Source organism: Betta splendens, chromosome 10 (genome assembly GCF_900634795.4).
Source record: "Betta splendens chromosome 10, fBetSpl5.4, whole genome shotgun sequence".
Taxonomy (NCBI): Eukaryota; Metazoa; Chordata; class Actinopteri; order Anabantiformes; family Osphronemidae; genus Betta; species Betta splendens.
The window spans coordinates 10,596,259-10,617,415 of NC_040890.2; the positions used below are offsets into that span (position 1 = coordinate 10,596,259).

A 21,157-nucleotide genomic window follows, 5' to 3' on the forward strand; every position below is an offset into this window, starting at 1 on the left:
AGCTCCAGTCAGTTCAGCTTCCTGTGTTAATACATGCAAAAACTGATATTCTCCTCATTTCTGAGGATTAGAGCCTTGAACTGTGAATACTGGTCCAAACTAACATTTGCTCCATGTGATGTTCTGTTCAGACCTGTGATCTGAAGCACTACATTGTTCACTTCTTGTTCAAAAGCAGTCCTTTGGCTCCACCATGTGCCCATAAAAGACAGCACACACACAGCTCTGTCCAACGCGTTTTAAGTATTAAATGTTATTAAACTTTATTGATCCCTAATGGAAAATTCAAAGGGCAGGAACAGCTTCAAGACAGCACCCGCGGTGCTAGTAATGGTTTAGTGCTTTGTAAAGAACGCATCAGGGGGCGAGTGCACTTTGAGCAAACAGAGGGTTCAGTGTGGGGTCTGTGTATTTCACTGATCTGCGAGTAGCTGTAGATTTTATATCAACTAAACAATTGCTAATATTCACATTTCATGAATTTTTTTCTGCTACATTCCAAACAGCTGCTAAGGTCACTGGACTCAAAAACATAAACCACTTTTGTTTTGTTTCAGACTCCAGAAGCCTGGACAGACTGAAAGAAGCAAAAAGAGGCAAACAAGGAGAACAGATATAGAATTTATTTTCAATATCCTTTGCAAAGAATAAGAGGTGACACAGCTTGAAACAGATAATATAGAATTTATTTTCAACCAGGAGTAGGAAAATACATAGGTAAGTGTAAAGGAAACAAGCGGAACCTGTAGTCAAACGGAGAAAATAAAAAGAACAAAACTACTTGAGAGAATCGAGAGGACGGCTAAGGGGTACAACAGAAAGCATTGTTTACCATTCAGATTCATTTTAAACTGTATGTGTTGATTTGAAAACAGCTGCCTTGATTTCTCATCTGGGTTAATGGACATTCTACAACATTGTGCAAGTGTTTTGTCGTTATTCTTTTTTTGCTGGTATTACATGAATGGTAAACAATAGTTGGTCCAGTGCATAAACACAGTGACACAGATCAATATATGTACTCAGCTGACTACAGATAGACAATCCTGATCATTGAACAACTACCACTAGATCGGCAGGGAGGAGATGAGCAAATATACAAGATGGATAATAAAAACACATGAAAAGAATAAGGTCAAAGATATTTAGATAACAAAATGGCCTGGAAGGGTGAAGACGGAGAAAAAGAAAAGTGACCACAGTTTAAGGATGAACAAAAGCTACATTTTTGAATGTGTCTGTGAATGTTTAAGTATTATTGCCAAGTTTTGGGGGAAAAAGTTGATTTGATGGACTGAAAGGAAACTCGAAGACGGATGTGCATGTGATTCAAGGAAAAGGACAAAGTACCTTGCCTCCCTTACAGCCCTACATTTTATGAAGACTGGATGGTGGATAAGTGACCTACAAGCAGCTTTGGTGTGCACCATTACAAAGAGATGCAGCCTGGGGAATCGCTCTACACCTAATAAGCCAACTATGAAACAATGGAATGGAACAAAACAATGATCACTTTCTAAACTGACAACGTAACTGTCAGATTTCCAGTCAGAAGCCATCGTCTGCGTCTGAAGGCGATGGGGAGTGTTAGTTAGTGGCCGAGGAGTCCACAACAAAGATTTAAAAATCAGTGACTATCAATATCAGGTGATGTGCACAAAAACAGAGTGAAATGGAATCGTAGTACTGAAAGACTTGTAATCAGAGAAGAACGACCAGCAGCACATCATTAGCTTAGTCTATACAGGTTCTCTAGTACTGAACTGCAGTCATCAGTGGGACAGCTCTGCTGCCTCACCTACAGGCGCCAGCACTCTCCAGCAACATCCCAAATAAAGCTCAATTTATTAAAAAGGGGGGAGGGGGGTCCCTGTGCTGATCGTTACAAAGATGCAGCTTCTTCAATAAGCACTAGATCCTTCCACGAGGCCTCATCAGGAACATTCAACTTCTCTACACCAACGCGTCAATCGTCATGATTCTTTCTACAGAGGATTTGGTTTGTGACGAGAGGAAATGGGGGGGGGGGGGGAATATATATATATATTCAGTAAAAACCATGTAGCAAACAGAACACCGTCATAGAATTCATGATTTACACAACAACACAATTCAATATCGTTTTAGAAAGGAAACATGAGATACATCTTTTATTCACACTTTACAAAAAGCTAGCCTTTAGATCTACTACAATACTAATGCCATTCAGGAAAAAGAAATTCAAACTGGACACATTGGATTTCATTGGAAAAAAACAAAGATAAAAACCAAATGTAGGGCGCAAACAAAATGGACCAAAAAATCTTGGGGCTAAATTTATGCTTCCTGTTTACTTGCTTCCCTCTTGCTTTAAAATGTTCATTTCAACATTTACATTAAATAATGAAATCTTTATATAGTAATATGAAGGGACAGGGAATGAGGGGAGCTGCATCTGTATCTACTAAGTGCTACTCATCCGTTTAATTTTTATAAAAGCATGGCTGTTGACAGATTCCTCTTGTCAGTCTAAGTTGCATCTAACCAGAGTTATTCATTGCAATGTTTTTGCCTTTGTGAGGCCTTCAGAGTGAAACAGCTGAGCTCAGTGCCCCTCATCCCTTGTTCGTCCAAAAGCAGCGCAAAGTGGGCCTTTCACCCTTCCCAAAACAGGTAGGGGGCCACCAATGGCACTATAGCTGCAGTAGTGAAGGTAAGAACTATACAAAGTGGTCGAGCAAAACGGTTTAAAAACACAGCTTGTGTAAGAGAGGGGTCGGTAAAGTCTGGATTCAGTGGTTGAGGCTTGGTGGGGGTCTTAAAATTCATGGCCGAGAACAAACCAAGGTCTAGTAATTTGGTGGGTGTGGGCGTGGAGCTGTGCTAAGATACACGAAGGGAGCTAAACAACAGGACAGCGGGTTTAGTAAAGGTGAGACGTCCTAGTCAGACGGGGGGGGTGCAGAAAGCAGATCTGATTACTAGAGAGCTCAATGAATAGGGAGGATATACACATTATCTGAACATTGTCACAGCTCATAAAAAAAAGGAACTCAACATTAACAAAACAAAAAAAGGACATAAAATCTTCACAAATGTCTCAACAGTATTTAAAAATAAAATGAGAAGAGGTTGTTCAGGCGTTCGTCAAATGTAAATAGTGCAAGACAACGACAACTGCTACAGTGAGGCACGATGTTTACTTGGACATGTGGGATTGATATACTTGAATTTGTCACACATCACCAGCGTGTGTGAAATTTAAAAACAGAGCAGATGGAGTCATTGGTGGGTTGCGACTCATTCTTGTGTGTCCTTTTGTATGAACTGATGGCAGCAGTGTGGATCAATGGCTTTGTTAATGGGCGAGAAGCAACAGGCAGAGTCGACTCGGTGTCTATTTACAATCGCAGCAATATGCCAGCAAATCAAATCTACGGCAGAGACACGGGGAAGAGGAGAAAGGAAATACTGATACATTACAGTTAATCTCTCGGGAGTGCAAAAAAGTGACGGGGAACGCCCTGAACAACCTCTTCTTACGTCTTTTGTACAAGCTGGTAATATCAATTCTTAACATTAACTGGATAAAAATTTAGCCATAGTTTACAATACAATCTTTTCAAATCTGATCATAATTTACTCTTAGTACAAAAAACGCCAGAAAACAGGTCTTTTGTGGTTCATATACAATCATGTAAAGACTGAGTCTAGATTTCTATTCTGTACAAACACTTGTGAAAAAAACCTCTGCTTTGTATGGAATTTATGGCTGGGGAAAGTCACTACTGGCCTCAGACAGTGCTACAAGATCTGCGTTCAATTACCTGTGTATATATATATGTGTTTGTTTATGTGTGTGTACATGTATGTGTGTGAGTGAGAGCTTGCATGTGTGGAGTTGGATGGCAACTCCACACAATGAGAGGAATGCTGGTTTTGCTCCCGTGTATGAGCCATTACACGCTCTCTGCCAAAAAGCGATCAAGACGAGGACTTGTGAAAACCCCTTCTTAATCGCTTTGCCCAACAATCGAAAACTGCTCGACACAAAAAAGGTGATACATAAGCCACACAAGCTCCTAAGCACAAGACTACCCTAACGACGACACAAGCTGGGGTGAACTGGTCTGCAAACAGGATGGTAGCTGCTCAGTTTCTCACGACCTTTAATTTGACAAATGAACACTACATACTGCCCATGTGGAATCAGGCGAATGCAGTTCTCAGACGTCTGGGTCTTGAGGCATCTGCGGCTTTGGTAGCTAATGCATCAGGGCCAGGGGTGTAGACTATCCTGTAGCACCACGGGAGGCCGTGACCACAAAGCCGGCCTCAGCACCACTGAATGACAGCAGGAGATTTCACCTCAAACAGAGCTACATCCATTATCAAGGAGCAACCAGCTAAAAGCTGACTGAACCACATCTGACTCAAAAGTGTCTCCTAATGACCGAAAAGCACTGGCTGCGCAGAGCGAAGGGGGAAACACAAGCACAACCCAACGATGAAGATCTGAGACTGACAAGTCTGCCGTCGTTGCTGGTTTCAAATTTATACAGGACAGACAGACAAGCAGACCATCAGCTATGGAGCTTTTCAGGTAGATGTTATTTCCTCAGTCTCCCCATTCATCGATACCAAAACAATGCCTCATGTGACAAACCTGAATGAGCTACCATCCCCTCTCATCTAAAAGACAAAAGCAGAGTGGATGAGGGTGTAGAGGTAAGGGACTCAAAACACAATGAGATACATGGACAGGACTGAATTGAGCAGTTAAAAAAAGAACAAAAAAGAAAAACGAAAGAAAAATATAGAATATCTATAACATTATACGAAATCCCTGTCGGCCAGACCTCACAAATATTTTACAGGTTGTGTTTTTGTCTTCCTCCTCTGGTGTGGTGGAGGGAAGAGCTGGTTGTGGGAGGGAAGAGGGTTGAAAGGGAGAGCCTGTGGTTGCAGCGCCCTCTGATAGTGTGGCAGCAACTCACTACCTGCGTGCAGGCAGATGGAGCCCATTGACCTGTGGGGGCACGTTGGGCAGGAGCAGCTCCAGCTGAGCGAAGAGGGAGAAGTGGTCGGAGGGGATGTGTGGATGTGGGCAGCCCTTGACATCGTTCTCTAAAAGCCAGTGTTGGTCCAGAGCTCCCAAGATACCCAGCACGTTCAGGTGAGGCTTGGAGTAGAAAATATAGTCGATGACACCCTGAGGAGGAGAAGGAGGGTTTAGACCAGACCATCACTAATATGTCAAAACAGACACACAAAACTAATTACAACCAAAAATAAGAGTTGTAGGAGTGCAATTACTTTGAAGTCCTGGGTGTAGTTGGTGTAAGGCATCAGGCCATTCTCGTAGGCGCTCTTCAGCTTGAAGCCGTGGGTAATCCTGCCATTGGACGTGCTGTTCTTGCCATTGCAGTTGAATTTGGTCAGACTGTCACTGTAACGAAGCTCTTTAAAATCCTTGTGGGTGCAGTCCACTCCGCCAGTACTCAGGTACTCCACTACACCTGAACAGAGGAGAGGGGAAACTCATTAAAATGGGGAAAAAAAAAAAAAAAAAAAAAAGTCTCACTCCGAGTTATGAGTATCAGCAGTATTGCAAGTAGAACCCCTATAGCTGTGGCTTTAATTTGTTTGAAATTCTAAGTGCTGCAGATTTATACAATAAAGATAGAAACTAGCCCATTTTGATTGTAGGCTTTTTTTATTTTATTTATTAAACATTGCTATTAATGCTGCTAGGAGAAGTTTAAAGCAAACCACCTACACTACAATTATCTACGACGCACGCGATGAAGGCTTCTACTCTTACTCACCAGAGTCAGGCAATGAGTTGAGGTCAGCACACAGCACCAGTGGAATGGCATTGGTCTCACCAGAGACAGAGGACAGCTTGAGGCTCCGAGTGGCCTTGTCCACTATGTTCTTCACCTCTGACAGAAACATCATGGTCTGGACCAGTTTGACATCAGAATACTCTGGGTCCCAGTGCATGTGAGCATTGGCTACCAAGAGCAACTGCTTTTCCATACCATGGAGTGACTTTCCAGCTGAAAAGGTGGGAAAAGTATGAAGAGCAACAGTGGATAAATTATTCATGAGCATCTGCAACAAAACCTATAATCCTGTAAACCTAGCCCCCCCCCCTCTGGTAATCCTGTGTTACATAAACCAAAATTAAAAATCGGACTCTGGAATCGTTACACATTACTGTTCTTATGAACTATGAAGTTTTACTTATGACACTATCAGAACCTATTCGAAGCAGATGAGATTTTGCACACAAACCGTTTTTATAGGGGTGCATTAGATTTTGCACATAACTACAATTTACAACCGAATCAGACAATGGTTAACTCAGAATAACTTACAGGAGATCTCCATCATCTCTTTGCGAACTTCCAGCAGTACAGCTACACCAATGTTGTCCTTTGTCATCACTCTGTTCAACATGGCCTCGGAGCCCTCTGAGTTGGCCATGGCCAGCTGGTTGAACTCCACCGTGTGCTTCTGGACTGCACTGAACCTGCACATAAACAGTGGAAGACAAAAGGAGGGACCTTAACAAACCTGTAACTAGACCTGGGAAGAAAAATAAATAAATAAATAAAGTGTATATATGTAATTACAGAATAAAATCCACTGTCTGTGCAAAATTTGGATTTTGAAATTACCGTGTTTTGCATTTACTTATGGAGTGAAACATTAAAAAGACGTAATCCGGTTTAAAAAAAAACATGTCTGTTTTACAATCATTTTTGGTAACGTTGTGATACCTTTTATTTTACCTACCCTAGAATTGAACTTTAATTCCTACAATGTGGGATCAATAACCTCTTAATTTTAACAGTGGGCAGCCACAATGCAGCACCCGGGGAGGTAGCGTGAGGTGTTTTGCTCAAGGACACATCTGGTGCCAGAAGGGGAGCTTGACCCTGCAACATTCTGCTTCCCAGGCCAACGCTCAACCTACTGAACTCCAGGCCACTAATACTTTGCAACAACCGACCTGTTTTTCCTCCCAATTTGCAGTAATATTGTAAGATTAAAAAGGACCAAGGATTATATAGAGTAAGTTTACAAGGATTAAAAAATTGCTGTGAGGAAATGTCTCACTTATTGTTCTTTTTTTGCAAACATATTCAGTGTGGAGAAGAATGGCTTAACGTCATTTACCATAATGTCTGTAACCCGAATCCTAACACCAGACATTACAATTTAGAACTACTGTACTGGGTAATGGAGTTTATGCATAAGCCAACCCTAGAAATATTAACAGCTATATTCATGGAGGCAATAACTGATGAAGATCCAAAATTGTGTGACCACACACACTCAAACTCCAAGTACATGTGTCTCTTCTTAGATCTCCCAATCCACATAAGTACTTCACCTAGATGACTCCAATCAAGGTTAAGACAGTCTTTAAGCTACAGTACAAAGATTCAAGACTTAATCAGCAATCAGACCAGTTAGGTAGGTCAGCAGCCAGTTCCACCCAAGCTAATGCAACCAACAACATGCAGGAAACTAAAACAACAGACCAGGTTGGAGTTTTGAACTTGACAGGTGTGACCTGGAGTGTATGGTTTCATTATACTTTGCTTTGTTGAGCAGCTGTTGTTGTTGTTGTTCACTATTTCTTTTAGATTTAAGTACCTTTACCAAGCACGCAGGCAATAAAAATCAGCTGTTACCTTATAGCAAACATGCTGCAGAAACATCAGCCTCATGGCAAAAATACAAAATTACTTACTTATCTGTTTTGTAGAAGACTGCACATCCATCCACATGTTTACGATCTGATTCAGACATCGTTCTAGCTCGTGACTTCGGGCTGAAGAACCCATCGTATCCCTGCTCCTTAAGCTCAGGCAAGAAGAAATAGTAGTACTGCTCCGTCTCAACTTCCTGTATTGGCCAAAGAGAATAGGTCAGAGTGGGCAACCAGTCTAAATTAAACATATTTAAATCCAAGGCTAGGAACAAGCACATGCTTAACAAGCAAAACAATTCACTCCTTGTTTGGTATGCTCCAAAATGTTTTCCTTTCAATGACAGCTTTTCTAACACAAAAGCTCATTAAAACAAAAAGTGAAAAAGTCCCCAAAACAATCCCACCTATTAACAGGCAATAAAATAATGGACATCAATTCCAGTTTGTGATCTCTGCATAGGATATTATATGACTGCCCCACAGAAGAATAAGAAGAAAGCCTTTATACAATGTAACAACAAAATTGGCCTTCTGCAATGTGCAAGATCTGACTAAAAATAACAATTCATGCAGAGAATAATACAAGAAATTGCTGTTAATGGTGCAGATTTCATGCTTGGCCATAATATTCTATTAACACTAGGAAATCACAATTCCAAAGCTAAATATGACTGAAACCCATCTCTCACCTGCAAACTAATGATGTCTGCATTCCAGCCCATTATCTCCTGCATGATGGACTTCTTCCTGTACTCCCAGTTTAGAGCCCAAGAAGGACAGTAGCCGTATAGTTGCCGTGTAGCGTATTTATCACACAGCACGTTGTAGCACATCACAGAGAACGGTGCTGAGGAAAGAAATAAAATGGATGTTCTTTGTGTTTTCTTATATTTTGAATTGCTGTGTATCATCACACCCCCCACCACTTTTTTACTCAATGAAACAACTAAATGCAGCTCTGTGCATTATGTATATCACACACCAACACAGGGAAATCCTATCATTGCCCTATATACTGCCGATTACCTTGATGGTGAGTTAGTTGGCTTTTCCAGCTGCTGATTAACTGAACACACCAATTAAAGTAATCGGCAGTAGTTAGAGTAAGAACAGTTGAAACACCAGCAGGACAGTGGACTGCACATTAAGACAGAGCACACACACCTAACCAAAATCTGGCAACCAACATTACCGACTCTGAATAGCGGTGAATAGTTTAAATTTTAATGTGTGCTTGGCTATTTCAGGGTGTTGCATGTGACCGTGTTGTCCTTACCTGAGGGTCTTGTTCGGTCTGGTTCCTGGAGCGAGATCCAGGACCGTTGTGGCGGCTGCTCTGTTGGTACTAAGAGGAGAACTTGTTCAATAGAAGGGACAACATTTTTGTAGGACAATGACTTCGACAAAATAAGTGCTGGGCTCCAAGCTAACTACACACACTTTAATTGTGTACTTTAAAGCAAGTACAAACAAATGGTATCCTGATTTTTTTTTAAATTGCCGGAGACATTGGAACTCACTGCGTTTAATAGCCCCTGCCAGATTGTCTAACAAGTAGTTAAGCAGTCTCCGCGTGCCATCAGGTTCCTGGTAAAGGCTCATAATATCTTGTGCAAGTGGGTTTCCTGGTAAATGAAAAGGTAAATTAAGATGAATCAGCACAAGTGTGAAAATACAACTTTAGGGCTAAAAATGGCTGATAAAAAGAAACAAAAAAAAACTACTCACCTTTCAACCCCAGTGTTTGTAACTGAAACAGTTTCCCCAATTCAAACGGCAGAACCCGCAACTGGTTGTTATTTAAAAGCAGTTCCCTGTTGAGGACAGAGGGGAATCTGAATACACCCAAGCTCTTGACTGAAACAACCATGTATTAACCTTTAAAAAGACTATTTACCATATCTAGACATTGGTACACAATAACCAAAATCTAAATTGGCATGTTTAATTAGACAGACTTCACGACAGAAAAAGCTAGGTATGCAATAAACTAAAATATCCTAAGCTGTGTTAACAAGTGAAATATCTACCACGGGTTGGAGTTTTGCATCATTTACATGGTGTCCAAATTAAGTTTAATTAAAAAGCTTAACAGGCTCACCTGAGAGATACCATGTTGCCGAGCTCTGCCGGCAAACTCCTGATCTTATTGGATGAGAGATCCAGGTACACCAGGTTCTGTAGTTTGGCAATGTCTGGCGGGATGCGTGACAATGAGTTGTCACTGAGGTGCAGGGCAGTGAGGTGGGTTAGAGTCCAGAGAGCTGGACTAAGACTCTTTACTCGGCCTACGGTGAAAGAAACACAAACTCTCAGTTTCCGGGCAAGCACGTGTTAGCGATTTCAAAATGAAAACAATGGAGTCTGAGATTAGTAGACGTTAACAAAAGGAGGCTCGGACAAACTAGTACCTACAGGACTAGCAGCTGATAAATAAAAACTAAAGACTGACCGCTGATTTCCAGCTCAGCCCAGTACGACTTCTTCCCGTTGGCTGCCTCCTCGCTGGACATGATTGTGTACATCCGCCTAGGATCCGGCGGGTCATATTTTTCCTTGGGCATTCCTACAACACTGCAAAGACGATGTTCACTTTAAACACCGTTCACTGACGGACTAAAAACTTACAAAAAAGTGAAATTGCGTTAAAAAAAAATAACCCAAACCAAGCAAAATATATATGCATAGCAATTTGTAATCCCCGACCACGTGTTAGCGGCGGCCAGAAATACTGGCAGGAAAAAAGTTAAAATCAATGTATATTTGAACCTTGATAGTCGTGTGTTGTTGTGGATCGGTTCAATGTCAATTATTTAGCTGGCATTAACGTGAACCTGTAAACAGCTCCCTATTAAGACTGTGATTTCACTGGCGTTACATAATGACATTAGGAACAACAAAGCGTTCTACTAAATTTGGAAAACTACAGCTTCTGCAACAGTGTGTAAATGTAGGCAGGCTAAAATAAATGCCATTTTAAAACAGCTAGTAATTTAGACCACTTATCTATGGTTAGTCTTTCCTCCTTTTATTGTTGCTAGCTGATTAGCCTAGCTTAACCTAAATGGGTAGCTATCAAACTATACATAACAAACGCTAAGTAGCTAACAGTAGCTCATTTGCTAACTAGGAACATTGAGAACAGACACCTTATGGTAATTAAACGCCCCCCCCAGACGCCCGATCTTGACGCCCTGCACAAGAGACTTACACAAAACGCTGCAAGTGACACTAAGAGATAACTGAGAATTAGCTATACAGTTGTTGTTTACATAATAGCTAAGCATTCACTTGCGCGTCGTCGCTAGGCCACGAAACAGCGCATTCGTTAGCTGGCGCTAGCTAGCGTCTGCTACCGAAAACAAACGCTATCGTCTTTTTAACTGTGAGCCAATTAGCCCAGAAAGCAGCTGGATAGTGAAATTGCAAACAATTGGGGTCTTTTTAGCTTAGCGCGAGTTAGCTGCTAAAAGCTAACAGATCCCAATTATTTGAAGCTGGATGACTTCCTACAAAATAAGTCCCAACGTTTGTTCGGAAATAAACTACGACGTTTTTATCATCTAAACACGGTCACAGGGAGATTAGTTAAAATGTTTGAAGTCTAGCAGAAATGGTCGTATATTACCTGCAAGAGCATACCAAACCGCGAGGACGACTGCGTGTTCTCTTTTGTTTTCTAGCTACTTCTCAGCCGTTTCCGCTGCTGTATCATGGCGACTGTAAGGACTTTTTTTCTCTCTGCCGATAACAGCGCTTGATGCTATTGGTCAGCGCGCACACGATCCAACCAGCTGTTGAACCAGAGTAAATACAATCTGAGAGATGACTGATGGGCCACGAAATGGATGGATGGATGGATGGAATAGTGAGGGTTATTTAATATAGCCTACATTATTGATCAGAAGAGTTGGCGATCAAAGAAGTGACCTGATAACATCAGATTATTATATTATTGTCTCTGTTAGCCAGAATACAAACACAAGTAAAAGAAGTCTTATATTAATATCTTGATTTTCTCAAAACCCATTATGCCACAGCCTTTATTTAAAATACAAAAATATAAATGTTCTTTCAACCTTTAAAGTACATAACCACAACAAGTATTTTTTTATTAACACTGGCAAACATCTAACAATTGGTCTTGCAGATAAGTGAGGGACTCTTCCACATGAAGCGGTAAGGCTTGGCCGAGATCCGCCTGGGATCTGGAAAGGAAGGCCTCTACAGCTTCACAAATGGCAGATCTGGACACCTTATCGTCAGCTCTATACACCAACATGCCAACTCTGCCACTTTGCTCGCTCACGGAGCTGCACAGATAGCCTGTAAAAAAACACAAATGCAAGAAATATGAGAAACAGGTTGGGAGGCTAAGTGGTTTTGTGAGCTTACGAGGCCTTGAACAGAAGGGCAGGCTGCTGGTTCAACATCTGACTCCTTTGATGAGATTATAAAGTGTCTTTGCTCAGTTGCACCTAAAATGGCAGCTACACCCTGATCTGTGTGTTGTGAATGTAAATAATTTAGGAAAGAGCACACTGGGTAATAGTGAGCTAATAAAACACGACTGTAGACATTCTCTACTACTAAAATCACTGTTTACATTTCAGATAATAAAACAACATATGATGACAATAGCATTATTCCAGCAAAGTTAAAAAAAACAAAAAAACAAAAAACATCTTTTAAATTGACCACTTGGATTAAATAGGATAAAGCAGCACAGTACAATCCCAAAATGCCATTGAACCACATATTGCATATTCACTGGAGTCTGAGGTTTCCTACAGGCTCCGAGCACAGTCTGCTTCCTAGCTGCAGGAAACTGGCAGGCTTGTCTAGTTTGTAGACATGTTGGGTTAGATTCTAATGAGGGTAAGTAAATTAAAAATGAGTTGAATCATGATATATGACAACAACATATTTCCAATCACACATCCACAGTGATCGTCCAAATGTTTATTGGTAGTTTTAGAAAAAGAAAGTTGTACACATCGATGTGGTTTACCAAATTCTCACCTTTCATTGCTTTGTTGTAACTGAACAACAACATCCAGAGAAGATGAACCAACTCTTCCCACCTTTGCCACCTTTCAGTACCATCCTGTGGAGTACAGTCATGGATCAGCTAAAATGATTGCTTTTTATAGCTGACCTCCAAATTTTCAGATAGAAAGACAAGTGTCTAGACAAGCATCCAAACTATTAGTATAATTTAATAGGAAATGTAAAAAGAGCTTGTTGAATTCATTATGATGTGAAAAGCCCTTTATGCAAACTCTTTTATTACCATAAGGTCTGGTGCCAGAGTGCAGTTCTTCAGAAAGTGAAGCAGGAGACTGAGGGACATGGGCAAAGGGATTTTTAGTGGGCATGCATAGTCCAGCAGATGTTCCAACAGCTTACATCTCAGCAGTTTGCTCTGCAGGCTCTCCAACAACATCATCCTGGGTGCCAGAAACAGACAAGTCAAAGACATCCTCAAAAACCAGTAAAACAGGCAGACTGCAGTACTGGGATGGTTCAAACTGTTCAATTCGGAACTATGCCTTTGAGTTATTTGAAACAATGTTCGCCTCAAGTAATCTACATATCGCCTCTTCACCTGTGTGCTCGTAAAGACACATTGCTGATGAGCATGTGAAAGAGCTCCTGGGACAGCTTGGCAGAGCTGAGAGTGGGAGAGCGGTCCACCTCCAGAGAAACAGACAGCATCCTCTGAAAGAGAGACACCATCCTGCAGGAGAGAAAGGGCTTATTAATGCACATCACTTTACAGTATATATAAATGTGACTATGGTTACACCCCAGCTGCTGGAAATCTGTTTTTGTTAAGGGAAATGCTAAAGAGATTCTAAACATTTATTTATATTTCACCTGATTTGTTCATCTTTCTCTTTGGCCATACTCTCTCCAGAAGCCGTTGATTTCACAATGGCTGCAAAAAGCCACTTTATGACGTCCCTGAAGACAGACAAACAAACAATTCCACCGTTACTGTGTCAAACTACACATACAAAAGCTTGTGTAATTGTTTTCCATAAAGTACAATGGTACCATCATCCTAGCACATGATGATGTGTTACTCATCATATGTACTCTATTGCAGAGCTGCATTCTTGGGAGGCCACAGATAAATGACTGCTGTAGGTACAGTGTGTTCAAATTTACTCTCTGTTTACTAAACTCACCTGACTTGATGGAACTTCTGATCACATGACAGCGTCGCTTTAGCAATGGATTGGTGGAGGGCATTGAGAGAACGCTTGGCCTCAAAGTCATCCCACAATGTCTGCACAACATACTCTAGAAACATGCACACAACTTCACCTCCATGTTTTTCCTCATGATCCTAGAAAAGTGAGAAATAACATAACACCAAGCTAATTATTGCTTAAATTTAGGGTTAAAAGCTGTGACCTCCTACTGATACCTACTCTCATACTGCATTTAACAATACAACCATGTATGGATTGCAACTAATCAGATTCAACTAACTAAAATAGGCAGTTCACGCAGTTTTGTTTGTCTTTGTGTACTTAATAAACTACAAACTTTATGGTACTTGGCTGCTTTGAGTCGTACCTGTTTAGCCATAAGAGAGGTCAACAACTCCCAGTTCCATGGAACTGTGGTTTTATCAGCTATGTGATGTCTGCAATCAGAGAAAACAATGCACATAAACATAACATAACAGATACTTTAAAAGACTAATTAAATATGTGACAAAAAAGGCTACAAATAGAACCTTCCTACTAACCCATGGCGTCCTCTTACCTCTGTGTCCTCATCAGCAGCTTAAAGGCCTGTTCACACAGGTGATAGGGACACTGTGGGTCGAGCAGAATGCCATGGAGTAAATGGGTAGTGATTTTTCTAGGGGGATAGTAACCAGGTTGTAGTAGGTCCGACAAGAGCTGCAAAGTGCCCTCTGTGTAGTTCTCATCAATAGTACTGTAAACCAGACTCAAGCTCTGATGGCACAGCACCTCTGGAGCTCCAAAACCTTCATATTCCACGTTAATCTTAAATACAAAAAAATAAGGCAAATGAAATGCTGCAAATACTGCAAACCTTGCATGTCATACTTTGTCATTAGTTCCTGAAAACACAAGTAAAAATAGTTCTAACCAAGGATGGAGCTGGTCTAGACATCAATTTCTGGAGGGTTACTGGGCACACAAAATGTCTGTCCTCAGTACTTGCTGCTCGCTTGTCTAATTGACTGTCTTCACTCATATCTTCTCTGTCACTCTCCTCTTGCCAGAAGAAAGACACTGGGCTGTCCATCCCGAGATCCCCTCCATACGCCTCGCTCCCACATCCTTCCCCTAAATCTCCACTTTTAGGCACAAACACAGCAGACTCACTGGGAGCTGTACCGTGCAAAGATTCAGGGCTGGTTGAAGCTCCATCTGCCGCCTTCAACTCATGTTCAGGGGTGAATATTGGGTCAGTTTGACTCTTATAACTAAGACATACATCCCTTGAAGGTGAAGGGGACCTGAGGTCACAAGGCTTCCAGTTAGAGTTAGGTTGTGTTGAATGAGAACTTGGGGATGAAATATCAGAGTAGCATTGTCTCATGTCTATTTTGTCCAGTTCCATTTGATGTGTGTTAGAGGTGACAACCTCTCCTCCGGCTTCACACTGAGGTAAAGGAGATGTCGGTAAAAGGGTAGAAATCGATGAACAAAAGTCAACTGTCTTGTCCTCACAGGTGCTGGGTTCTGAGGCAAAGTGGGGCGAGTCAGCTGGGCTCCAAATGGACTTCTTAATCAGTAGGTTAGCACTTGTAAACTCACTGATGTTCTGCTCTTCTACCTGTCCTGGTAATTCCGCCATCTTGGGATGGGACTCATTTATCTCCATGTGAGGACCATTTAATGCAGTCATCCCTGAATTATTAATGTGTTCTGCTTCTCTGCTGTTATTGTTTGCTTCTGTGAAACACAGCGACATTTGTGTACAGTCTTTGGTTAAAAGGACAGAACGCTGTGATGCTTCCAGGTCCTGGAACTGAGTGTGAAGAACAGGCGATATTCTACCGAGTCTATCATGAGCGTCATGTGCTTCATTGATCTTTTTTTGGTCTCCTGAATGAAAACCCAGGCCTCTCAGATGTGGCTTTGGGTTACCACAGTCCTGCTGTGGAGCTAAAACAACTATATCTACTGAGGAGCTTTTGTGTTTTGTATCTTCACAGGGTGGAAGGTTCTCGGTCTCCTGCTCTGGCCAATTTTTCAAGTGGTTCTCAGTCAAGTCTACCACTAGCAAAGCTGCCGAATGGCGCCTTTTACGCATCTTCAGCTCCGGAAGAGTCCATTTCGCATCTGTAAGGTCAATATAACGCTAGGAAGGAGGAACAGACAAAATATTAAAAAAGTGCTTAATAAAAGGAAGACAATCAATTTCAAAACACATTATCATATACACAATTATGTATACAGTACCAGAGGAAAAAAATATGAGCCTTTACAATGTGTCTATATTTTGATAAAAGTTATTATATATGTACATGTACTTGTACCGCTAATTAAAAGAAGCTAATGTCAGACTGTTAACCTAAGCTATCTCAGCTAGCATAATTGCGGACCTTAGTTAGATTAACAGTTAACTTTTGTCAATACTTACTTACTCTAAACTGAACTCTTAATTGATCATTTATTCTATGCCTTAAAATAGATACAGGCCAGTTTTAATTACTAGGAGTAGCGTAACAGGTCTGCGGTTCGTCATCCGCCGTGGTTAGTAGTTAGTCGGGCTGATCAAACCGCTGGTTTCTATGGTAACAGCCAGTAGTTTCTTACATAGAAGCAGTGTAGACGTTTTGTAATTCAAGTTATTGTTAGCTGCCCATCAGAAACACACTGTTTACACACATTCAATCAAAATCCAATTCACGTTCAAATTTGATGGGACCGTGACAAATCCGAGCAAAGTTAAGCTAACTTAATGATGGACAAGCTTCACTCTTAGGACTTTATACAAAACCAGAGTTTATGGATGAACACCTGAAATCTAAATCTATTCATATGTAGCACCAGAATGTCGACTAAATGCTCACTCACTCAATGAAGTCTGTTAGGATAGACTTCAGTGAGTGAGGTCTATAGTTACTGATCTAACTGAAAACAGTTGTTTGTTTACGGAGCGGTCTGTGTTTTCCAACATGGCGGCGACGTTGACGTTCCTCTACGCCGGTGATGTTTATGCGCTCTTACCGGTGGGACGTTGGCGTTCACCACGTTGATGTCAACCCGCACGGCGGTGAGGGGCAGCGGGTCATCTTTGGTCATCACATTGCTGTACGAACCAACGATTTCCACATCGGAGTCGGTCGAGCTGACGCTGATCACATCAGCCATTTCTGCCCCCTCGTCCATTCTCAGACGCCACAGAAAGCGCAGGCGTTAGCCGGGGCAAACGCCGGAGTCCTGACGAAAGAAGAGCAGATTTGGTGTGTTGTTCTCCAGTATATTTGATGCACAATGTAAACGACAACCTGGGACTAGCAACACTCCAACCTTAAGACTTGTAGCATTTCCGTGTTAAACACTGCCTGATGCTGCCGGTGGTTGCGGCTTTATGTTCCGCTCCATAATTCATTCGACTCCGACGTTACATCGACTTCACCGTTGACACCGTTTCATCTTACTGTTTCCCTAGAGTGATACACCGACAAACGTAAAATGTGACTCTTCCTGGTTCTGCTTGTCATTTTTCGTCTGTAGCGAGGCCGATCCGTCCGTATCGCCACCTGCTGTGCTGGAGTTTAAAGTTAGACCTCAACTTGATGGCTTTTTGACCCTGGATCACAACAAAACAGCCATAGCATTAAAAGTAAAATACGTGCCTTTACTGGAATTACTAGCAAAAAAGCTGTCAAACATAAGGAATGAGTTATATGATAGCAATTATACCGCACCAGTTGGGTTGAACTACTGTGTAGTCCCATTCACCGCCACTAGGGGGCACTCTGGATATACAATAGATTACAGTATGTGTAACAATCACACATCTGTGTAGTTTCTATAGCAGGAGTGAGCAAATCTGCTGCAGCCATAGTTCTGCTACTGATTACCTCGCTCCAGTGTGTTCAATCAGGAGCTGGGGGAGACAGCTAACTCTGGTCCCCCAGCAGCAGCGGTCGCTGAGGACCAGACCAGTCAACCTCTGCTTTATAGCAATCACCCAATGTGAGCTACAACCTGGAACAAAACATGAACCAGATTTCAGAGCTTTATTCACAAAACATACTCAGGGGGTCACGGTGCAGACATTGTGCCTTCCTTAAGAATTTACCTGAACTTCAGAGAAAGGTAAGAAGTGATTAAATAGTTAATAATGTCCAAGACACCAACACACACTCATTGTTGTGAGCCAGTCCGTGCTATTACATTCACTTCGTTAATTCTGAGAACAACTGCTGCAACGTGAAACCCAATTCAGCTGGAAAACTTCGTCCCGGTTCAATTAGACAGAGAGGGAGACAAAACTCTGTGCTGCCCATAATAGGCTCACACACACTGGCCACCTGTGCTGTTTTTAGGCTGCTTCATAAACAATGCTGGATTTGACAGTTTGACAATCAACAACATCCACCAGAGGCTAAAGTTTCTGTCTTCATCAGCTGCCTGACACAGCACATGGTCCCCAATTTAAGTCCATTCTATTCACATTACACTTGTAACACAACAGAAAGTAAATTATAATTTGGGGTTTTTACTTGATTTCTTGAAGGATATAAACGCTAACGAGGGCACTGACTTGAGGCAGGCAGCAAAGCATGCTGGGAGCACTTAATATCCATCAAAACACATCATAACACAACAAACTGTATTTCCAGGAGTTGTGAAAAGTGTCCTTATCTTAAAGCTCCAGGCAGACATAAATTGAGTTTACGCCTGAAATTATAAAAGTCAGCATGCACTTCACTCATGAAGAAAGCAAACAACGTCAAAAAATACCATTTAACAACATGCATGAGCAGGAAAATCTGATCTAATACATCAGCAAGTAGTTTGAATCCAAGACAGAAGATGAAGCCCTGAGAGAGGAGGACCCAGTACGACAGCTCGCTCCGTGAACCGAGAGAGTGACAGGAGTTACACACAACTGTGTTTATCTCCTCCCGTCCCAGGCAGGCTGTGCAGGCTTTCTGCACTGACACTGGCAGCGGAGGTAGCCAAAACTTTTCCCTGCGCCAGGTCAGAGGTCACATCTGTCGTCTTATCAGAGTAAGTGAAGAAAGAATATTTTTTTTAATTTAAAAAAAACGCTGACCAAATATCATCTGCGATAAGCTTAGCAGTCTTGACCAAAAAAAAAAAAAACAGTTCACATTGTGTTTACTCTGCAATTAACGTCATGAATTCCTTAAGACTTTTTTAAGTCTGGTATAAAGAGCTATAAATAAAAAGCAAATGCTAGTTCAGGACCTGTGCATTCTCAAGATGGAGAGAAAAGACTTTTAGAGCCAGGAATAACGTTTCAAATGGTCTGTCTATGTGACGCTTGTATTGATGCTAAAAACAACCAGATCAGCTATTATTATAAGTTTTCTTCATTGCTACAGTCCAGGGACATATTTACAAAGTTGCTTCTGTCTAAAAATAAGTGGGATTTATTTAGGCAGTGTCTTTGTGGTTTTGTCTGTACACTGTAAGAAATTAAAGATGTTGTTCTGGGCTTTGATCTGTCACTGACTTTTCACTCCATAAATAAAAATAAAACAGATTAATGCAGATGGTTGTTTTTGTCATCCTGTCACATGAAGCACAAATCCTAATTTAAATGACGCGGCCGGTCTATGCTTAGCATTTTGTCTTCCCAGAATTCAAACAGGTTTCTCTGGTGAGCAGTGCTTTTCTGTGGTCGCATGTGATTAGGGAGTAATTGACTTAAGGGTTAGAGCATCAGATTCACTGCCATAGAGGAGCATTAGACAGGAAAGAGCCCGGCATCTGGAGGTCCTGTCTCATGGAAACGTGAAGCCACAACAGGAGAGAGAGCGAGAGAGCGAGCGAGCTGCAGGCAAACAGCAGCTTACGGAGCCAACAGGTGTCATCCGTCTCCAGCGTGACATGAAAGAGACCCCCTGACGAGGTTAGACAGCGACGGACAACAGCGGGACGCCGTCTGAAAAGGGCCCGGCGGCCGCCTCCTCTGCTGTCCACATCCCTGCCACGCTCCTGAGCTGCTCAGGCCATGCCCGTCAGGCACGCTTCCTGGCGTCGCCATCACACCCAGCGGCCCGTCACTCACTCACCCGCTCCTCCCCCCGCGCCTGTAACGGGCCAGATCTGGACCAGAGCCCGGTGACTCACTGCAATCTGTGACCTCAGCGGCCGACGGCGGACGCCACAGGACAGCTACGCGTCTGCTGCGTCTGTGATCCCGGGCGCACGTGTTCTGGCCTCTGATGATCCCTAAAAGCCCAGAATCATAGTTCCAAACATGAATATAACCATAGAATCAAGTAGCACCTTATAAAAGGTGCCGCAATTGCAAGTGGAGGATTTTGTTATGCTACAAGTGTGATAGATGTAATATCACATCATTGGTGGAAACAGTAAATGAGTGTCCACTTATCTACCAGCTAAATATGATAATTCATCTCTATAGCATCCAGTTTTGGCGGCGTTGCACCGGCAACAATGTTCAAGGTTAATAAGCAGAGATGTTTTCTGTGATAGTGCGATGACACACTGGCTCTGACACGAAACAGGGAACGAGGCCAAAGTCAAAATCTAAATGAAGGCTCTAATGAGCCTGTGGCCTGGTGGCAGGATGCAGAGAGGCACCTGGAATACTAACAGTGCACTTTGAAGAGGCGCCATTTGTACACAGCAGAATTAGAGGGAGGACGATGGTGGCGATTAGGAAGGAGCCAGCCGGGATTGTTTGGAGGTAAAAGGCTGCAGAGGAAAAGCTCCGGGGTAAAAATAGGCTCCCAGGAAATGAAATATTCACTTCATTTCACTTGGCATGGGCGCGACTGAAGTATAGATGAGCCTTGTCTAACTTGTGCAGATCAAAGAGGAGAAGGAGCCTTATTTCTGAAATATGCACTTGAAAAATCATAAACTGCATATTGGCACAAAAGAATTGACTAATTCATGAGAAAACAAGGCCGTTGAGTTACTCCTGAGTCCAATGAGTCCGGTCCCTGAAGGAGGACGTCTGTCCACCTTGAGCCTGGTTCTGGTTCTGCTGGACGATTCTTCTGGTCTTTATATTCATATATTTACAACAGAAGAAGCAATGTCCTCTCTCTAACCTACATTGTCTCAACCTGTATTTAATAATTTATTACAGCAATCACTAATTGTAATCGGAGTCATCGCTGACTCATCGCTCCGCGTCCTCACGCTCGCCAAAATGAATTTTGTGGGCAAAAGATATTACAGCTCAGTCACAGGAGCCCGCATTTGAAGCAACAGT

At 42.1% G+C, this 21,157-nt stretch overlaps 2 protein-coding genes across 5 annotated transcripts; both read right to left on the reverse strand.

Moving 5' to 3' along the window:
• Positions 1–664: 664 nt before the first annotated feature.
• Positions 665–11,496, reverse strand: cnot6a (CCR4-NOT transcription complex, subunit 6a). Its single transcript, XM_029164702.3, has 12 exons — positions 11,337–11,496; positions 10,161–10,282; positions 9,810–9,996; positions 9,437–9,522; positions 9,229–9,333; positions 8,985–9,053; positions 8,398–8,555; positions 7,748–7,902; positions 6,363–6,517; positions 5,808–6,041; positions 5,296–5,498; positions 665–5,191 (listed from the first exon to the last, which is right to left on the reverse strand). Exons 2-12 carry the CDS (start codon positions 10,270–10,272, stop codon positions 4,976–4,978), a joined length of 1,680 nt encoding a protein of 559 aa, XP_029020535.1. The 5' UTR covers positions 10,273–10,282; positions 11,337–11,496; the 3' UTR covers positions 665–4,975.
• Positions 11,497–11,718: 222 nt separating this feature from the next.
• On the reverse strand, positions 11,719–19,822 carry simc1 (SUMO interacting motifs containing 1). Of its 4 annotated transcripts, XM_029164698.3 has the most exons (11): positions 17,239–19,822; positions 16,936–17,148; positions 14,843–16,063; positions 14,489–14,736; positions 14,297–14,366; positions 13,903–14,063; positions 13,589–13,675; positions 13,317–13,448; positions 13,002–13,158; positions 12,731–12,815; positions 11,719–12,034 (listed from the first exon to the last, which is right to left on the reverse strand). In XM_029164698.3, the coding sequence occupies exons 2-11, from the start codon at positions 17,095–17,097 to the stop codon at positions 11,823–11,825; spliced, it is 2,535 nt and encodes an 844-aa protein (XP_029020531.1). In that variant the 5' UTR covers positions 17,098–17,148; positions 17,239–19,822; the 3' UTR covers positions 11,719–11,822. The 4 variants fall into 4 exon arrangements, with proteins under 4 accessions (XP_029020531.1, XP_029020532.1, XP_029020533.1 ...); XM_029164699.3 differs by lacking the exons at positions 16,936–17,148; positions 17,239–19,822 and adding an exon at positions 16,418–16,681; XM_029164700.3 differs by lacking the exons at positions 16,936–17,148; positions 17,239–19,822 and adding an exon at positions 16,350–16,499.
• Positions 19,823–21,157: the final 1,335 nt, after the last annotated feature.

Coding starts and splice junctions, on each gene's coding strand:
- cnot6a (XM_029164702.3), bottom strand. CDS start 10,272: ATGCCCAAGGAAAAATATGACCCGCCGGATCCTAGGCGGATGTACACA. Junction 8,556..8,984: donor AGACCGAACAAGACCCTCAG/GTAAGGACAACA, acceptor TTCTTTCCTCAG/CACCGTTCTCTGTGATGTGC. Junction 5,499..5,807: donor CAACTCATTGCCTGACTCTG/GTGAGTAAGAGT, acceptor TCCTCTGTTCAG/GTGTAGTGGAGTACCTGAGT.
- simc1 (XM_029164698.3), bottom strand. CDS start 17,097: ATGGACGAGGGGGCAGAAATGGCTGATGTGATCAGCGTCAGCTCGACC. Junction 13,676..13,902: donor CAGAAGTTCCATCAAGTCAG/GTGAGTTTAGTA, acceptor GTCTGTCTTCAG/GGACGTCATAAAGTGGCTTT. Junction 13,449..13,588: donor GAGAAAGATGAACAAATCAG/GTGAAATATAAA, acceptor TCTCTCCTGCAG/GATGGTGTCTCTCTTTCAGA.